This window comes from Phoenix dactylifera, chromosome 4 (genome assembly GCF_009389715.1).
Source record: "Phoenix dactylifera cultivar Barhee BC4 chromosome 4, palm_55x_up_171113_PBpolish2nd_filt_p, whole genome shotgun sequence".
In the NCBI taxonomy this organism is placed as follows: domain Eukaryota; kingdom Viridiplantae; phylum Streptophyta; class Magnoliopsida; order Arecales; family Arecaceae; genus Phoenix; species Phoenix dactylifera.
In genome coordinates this window covers 4805320-4811670 of record NC_052395.1, presented here as the reverse complement: position 1 = coordinate 4811670, position 6351 = coordinate 4805320, and the positions used below count along the sequence as shown (strand labels likewise).

Below are 6351 nucleotides of genomic sequence, written 5' to 3'. Positions count from 1 at the left end.
AACCATCCTCTCGCTCTTCTGTTTTTTTTATCGAATATATGAAATTAAATTAAATATAAAAACTGAACAGAAGGATCAGTACAAAAATCTCATAAAATTGATTCCATATGGTTATTATCTGGACATCAACACTATTAGTTTCTCTACAAAGACATAAAATATCTACATAATGTAGCGATGAGCACATCGTTCTCCGGCAATCTTGTAATAATAATAGAGAAGTCTGAAAATAATAATTTGATAACCAACGTAGATTTTTTGTTTTCAAAAAAAATAATTTTTACCATCAAGGTGGTAGTACGATGGGAACAGAGCTTTGATTTCACCAGAGTGGCCCAGGTTCGAAACGCGCAGGCGTCGATTAAATGCGGAAACCGGATGCTCTCCGTCTGGTTTGTTCGGTGAAGTCGCTATCCGGTCTACCGTTATTTAGGTGGTGCTGGTGTGACGTACTCACACAGAAGTAGGGCTGCCACGCTAGTGAGGCTATACTACGGATAAAAAGGATATGAGTAAAAAATGTTCAATCCTCATCAAACATTTTCAGGGGGCGGGGTTACTACGCTGGTGAAAAATGATTTTTAAGCTCTTTAAGAACAACCATGGACCAATATATATATTAAGAACTAGCGCCTCGTAACGTGCACATAAATAAAGAGCCCCATTAAGAGTCCCGAAGACTTGAAGCTAGAATGGGCGAAGAGCCGAACCAAATGTTTCGTTGGTTTCCATCTGGTGACGAAGATGACGTCGAGCTACGCCAATCTTCCTCCTCCAGCGACTCCGACGAGGACTCTCCTCCATCGAAATTCAGAGAGGAGGAAGCAGCTTCTCCGGACTCTCCCCGTCCTTTGGCCGAGACGACCTTCTTGCCGCCAAAGTTCGATTCCGAGAGGCCTCTCGACGGATTATCCCCCCTCGTGGCGCAACTTCCTGTCAAGTGAGTATTCCTCCGGCATGAATTTATTTATTTATCCATGATCGCAGCTCAACCAAATACAATTTCCCACCATTGCGTCTCAAGAAATTAGTTCGCCATCCTAACCTCTATTTCATTTCATCGATCGGCCAAGAAGCACCATAATCCTAAAAAAAATTTATATTAAAAAGATATTTCATAGAGTGAATGGAAGGGCCTTTGTTGATATATAAGATTGCAGGCTTTAACTCTTCTTTTGCTTCCAAAAATATCTCATTTATAACTGCATGGAGGATTGCTATTGCTGTTGCTATCTCATCATGAATTCGTTTGATGAATATTGACTGTGGGTGCTGCAGGAGAGGGTTATCCAAGTACTATCAAGGGAAGTCCCAGTCCTACTCATCCCTGTCCGATGTGAGATGCCTCGCGGATCTGCCAAAGAAAGAAACACCCTACGAAAGGAGAACGAAGTCATGCAAGAGCTATGAAGGAGGGCTGGATGGAAGCCCCAAATCTAATCATATTCCGGGAACTTCCCGCAAGACCGTATCAAAGAAGGCATCCGGAGGTTCCTGTGCTTCTTCAATTGCAAGAAGCAGCAGCAAACCACCACCTCTTCCTGTACAGAAGAATTTATGTCTTCACTAAATTACATGAAGACAAAAAAGCTTGAAGAGTTTCGTCACCAGAATAGCTTTAGATTTTGGAGAGAGAATTAATGATGGAGCATGTGCTGAATTTATTTGTTCTGCAATCATCTTATTGTAGCTCCTTTTTTGTTTTTTTCTTTCTGTGGGTGGGGGAGAGGTAAGAATTTTATGATAAAAGTTTTTGAACAGCTTAATATGCCTTAATCCGAGAAAAGGTAGAGATGAAGAACCTTTTGCAAACGTTTCCTTCAGTAAAATTAATCTAAAAATCGCCTTAATTCTAAGCAAATTCAAACTCCAAAATTCAATGCTTCCTATCGGGTTTCCCATAGTCAACGAAATAGTTAAAAATCCTGGATGGATTATGACTTGGTAGATTATGACTTGGTAGTGCTTTTTTTTCTCTCTTTTCAATTAAGTCATACCTTTCCATCCTGGGGGATTAAATAAGTCATACTTGTGTTAGGTATTAATTAAATTTCCTACTCTTGGTAGGTGGAGCTTTAGCTCGTCTCTTTTTCTAGCTAGAGAAGAGAATCTTGCTCATTGTGACTCTAAATCTTATCCGAACACGCACACGCGCGCCCTTGTTGCGGAGTCGAGAAAATAAAATCTTAAAAGATGAGAGAAGAGAACACTGTATACGAAAAAATAGAATCCATTTTCTCATTGAACTCTTTGATTTTCTTTTTTTTTTTTGAAATGACAAAATTTTCACTTCTTCTCCTTTATTTTTCTTTTTTCCTTCTAAAAAATGGCTCTCTCTCTCATCTAGATTGGAGAAATATCACGGGTCATAGTTGTTAATCTATCATGCGACCCCATCTAATCGGGCAGGGCTCACGTTGTATGTGGGGCAGTGTTATTGAGTATAATAGTCTTGTCAATCAACTATCATTGATCAATAGATAGGATTGGACCTCTCCGATTTTTTGATTTTTTAAATATCTAAAGATAATTTAAACTTTTGTTCTCTCTTTCACCAACCAACCAATCAAATTAAGAATTGATTGCTCTCTCTCTTTCTAGGTCTCTCGATTCAAATAAAATATTATATATTTTTGTTGGATACACTCTACCCAACTTATTGATTACTCTTTTATAATTTTGATATTAAAATAATATTTGATAAATAAAATATAAATAAAAATTTCATCCTACAATAAGTGAGCTTACTCTATTGAAAAAGCATATTGTGAATTATAAGTCAAATTTCAAGCCAAACAAACAAATAACACTTATTGGCATAACATCCATACTAGCTTTTAGTAATAAATTTACTTTATTGAAAGAGCATGGCATTTAGTTTTTATACCTATTTTTCTGAAAACAGCTCTTTTTAGAATCTTGATTTGCATGCATTATTTTTGCATATAACATGTTGATAAAAAAGAAAGAAAATTATTTTTTTTATACTTTTTTTCTATAGATTGGAATGATAGATCGCATTAGAACTTAAATCTCCTATTCGAATTTAGTTTATTATGCAAATATATATATGCACCTATTCTATTATATGGTATGAACTCCTCCAATATGTCTCTTTGTGAGGCTTATCTACACTCTCCATATGCACCTATACAAATATACATAAGCTTTTTTCTTTTGTTTTCCTTTTTTTTTTGGTAATCACACGTATCACGTGGTTCGGCAGAATCCGTTTAGTCCCATATCGGCTGGGATGACGAGTGGAAGCAGGATCGGTCCAAATAAAAGAGAGGAACGGGCGGCGAACAAAATCATACCTTTCTCGGCCTTTTGGCTAAGATCAAGTGTAGTATCTGTTCTTATCAGTTTAATATCTGATACGTGGGCCATCGGCCCACCATGATATTAAATTAATTTCTTGTGGGGAAGGGCCCATCTGCAGTGGCTTGCCGCTGAGGTCCTTGCGGGTCGCCCATGCGTTGCACTACCGCACGGGCCCGGCCCACCCCTACCAAAACAAAGACTTAAGCTTCTTTATTTTATCTCTGACAGGATCTCATCCATTTTTTTCTGTTATAAAGGAATTTGTTCGAAGATAGAAATACGTATTTCAACACGTTTTTCCATAAAGTTTCACTCGCTTAATAGCTGTCCTTTATGGCTGGTCTTGAACCATGACAACGGAGACCTGGATATTATAATTTTTTTCTCCTTGGGCAGATTAAAGTTTTATTATAATTGCCTAGTTCTTTTGGGCTAGTGAGCCGGCCTGAAGAGGCCAGACCTATTAGCATTCAAGCATGTCGAGAAAATAACTTTAAGAGTCGTTGCCGATCTCGATTCTTCTCCAAGTTCTTTGTTTCTTTATTGGAAACACTACCAAGGAACCTCGGCAGACCGATATTAGCGTTCTATATTGTCTACTCTTTCTTTTCTGATTTTTTGGCCATCATTTGGCTCAAACTGAGCTGACGAATCATCAGAAAACTACCAGAAATAGGGGTGCTCTATTTTGGTTGTTTGTCTCTTATTGACCATTGCCGATCACCGGATCTGGTCGAGTTTCACCTCTCTCGGAATTTTTGGGATGGTATGACCAATTGTTGGAAAAATCGGCAATGGTTTAGGCCGAGTTTGGTAGATTCGAGAGCTTCCTTTGTGTAACTCTCTTCTTTTTTGTGATGGTCTATTGCTATCGCCAGTGATGACTGAGGTTATGGGTTGCTTACAGCCGCCTTTGGGTGGGGGGCTGGGCCATTGTGGCTGCCACTCTTTTTGACCCGAAGGAGGAAGGGGAAAAGGAAGATGAACTTTCCCATTCATGAAAAGAGAAGAGAGAGAGAGGTTTCTCTCTTCTTCCCTCTCTTCTCTTCCTTCTCTCATTCTCTTTCCTCTCTTTATCTCTCGCTTTCCTTCCTATCTCTTTTTTCTATCATTGATTCTTCCCTCCCTTTCTCTCTCTAATTACCCGAGCAATTGGTAGAAATGATTCAATGGATTTAGTGATGGACCCTAGTGGATGCCGGTAGGCAATCTAGGTTCCTAGTCCACTGTATAATTTTTTTTTTTGATAATTGAGTTTGATGCTATAGACAAAAAGTCATCTGCGTAAGAAAGTTTTGATTAGGTTACCCTGCACCCCAGCTTGTAGATCATGAAGTGGGTCAGTGATTATTGTATTTAGTTATTTTCGATAAAGATAAAAATCTCTGTACTTGATCACCAATATGTATATAACATGTTTGTTAATTTATACCGTTGGTTTTGCATCATGAGGTTTGTATTTATGGATTCGGTTTTGCATAAAATAATATATTTTATATGATTTTCGATATGAACATATTTGTATGATCATTATATGTATTAGATATTGAAAAATAACTATATGAATGATGATCATAAGTACCTTGAAATTGTGCAAAATATACTATATAATTGGAATCAATTTGATAAGGATAACATGTAAATCAAATGGAAAAAATATGATTTGGATTAACTCCGTCATGAGATAGCATCCATAAGCTTATGCATGGCATAGCTCTATAGGCTTATGCATGGGATAGCCTCCACTGGCTTGTGTGTGGAATTTTATTTAGCAGTCTTGGATTGGGTTATGATCTTGGTTTGTCCAAAATTAGAAAAATATTGATATGAAACCTAGAAATCAAGTTAATGAAAAAGAAATGACATGACATAAGAAACTATTGTTAAACAATTATAATACATATGTACATACATACATACATATATACGAATCCCATGCATATGGTATGCACATCGAGTGGCACAAATTGCATTGTATCATAAATGGCTATTGCTGGTATTACCCATCCGCCGAGAGAGTTTACAAATAAATAAAGATCCTTAGTATCATCTTCTATATGTATGTATGTATATATGTATGGTAAGATAATAATGAGGGCATATGTGCATGCTATTTGAACGAGCTTTCCAAATATTGATATAATATTCATTTTATCCAGTATTGTTTATTTAATTTTTTTTATTACTTATGGTGTAGCGGTTCGAAATTTTTACTGGGCTAAAAAAAACTCGTATTTTTCTTTATATTTTTTTTTATAGTCACAGTGTGCGTAGTTTCAGATGTGTAGGATGAGCAGCAATTAGTTAGTTAGTTAGTCAAGTCTATTTTTTTTCTGATACCGATGAACATTTGAAATTTTATAATTGAGCTGGTTGATTATTTAATGATAGTGGTTTTATTGGATTGAATTGATTATAATCGTTGGTATTATATGGATATTATTTGTCTTAGGTCTTACATGATCTCTAGGGCTTCACTTTAAGGATTATATGGCCATGTCACATGGTCGACCCGGTGACGGGTTTGTGGCACAAGCAAATATATCAAATTAAATAGCTGAGATAAGAAATCATTAAATATAGCTTAGAATTTTGTTTAATAACAATATAGATTTTGCGGTTACCTTCCTGATGGATACGAGGGACTCAATTAGAATAAACAAAATGCTTCTAATGTCATCCAAGTAAGGGTGATGAAAGATGAGACATCATCACAAGCTGAGGCCAAGTCAAGAAACCCTAAACTGAAACTGATTATGTTTTATTTGTGTAGCTTTAACTCTGTAGCTAGTTTTGGTATAATAGTAGATGATATGCGCAAAATTGATTTAGTATTCATGGTTTCTAATAAAAATTAAATATGCAAGCATCAGGTGTGAATTTCATGCACTTGAGTCAGAGCAGGTTGCGTGCGGTTACCAGTCCGAGCATTGGAACTGCCGGTACTAGCTTAGACTTTGACCTAGTAGAGTCCTGTTTAATATTTTTCTTCTATAGGTTGGTAAGCATGATTCAATTCAAATTTTT

General features: G+C 36.6%; 1 protein-coding gene and 1 non-coding gene across 2 annotated transcripts; both read left to right on the top strand.

Annotated features, from left to right (window-relative positions):
* The first annotated feature begins 642 nt into the window (after nucleotides 1–642).
* LOC103714343 lies at nucleotides 643–1812 on the top strand. Its single transcript, XM_008801550.4, has 2 exons — nucleotides 643–940; nucleotides 1279–1812. Exons 1-2 carry the CDS (start codon nucleotides 693–695, stop codon nucleotides 1568–1570), a joined length of 540 nt encoding a protein of 179 aa, XP_008799772.2. The 5' UTR covers nucleotides 643–692; the 3' UTR covers nucleotides 1571–1812.
* Nucleotides 1813–3313: 1501 nt separating this feature from the next.
* LOC113463201 lies at nucleotides 3314–3511 on the top strand. Its single transcript, XR_003387031.2, has one exon. It is a non-coding gene; the product is annotated as a U2 spliceosomal RNA (small nuclear RNA).
* Nucleotides 3512–6351: the final 2840 nt, after the last annotated feature.

Coding starts and splice junctions, on each gene's coding strand:
- LOC103714343 (XM_008801550.4), top strand. CDS start 693: ATGGGCGAAGAGCCGAACCAAATGTTTCGTTGGTTTCCATCTGGTGAC. Junction 941..1,278: donor GTGGCGCAACTTCCTGTCAA/GTGAGTATTCCT, acceptor TGGGTGCTGCAG/GAGAGGGTTATCCAAGTACT.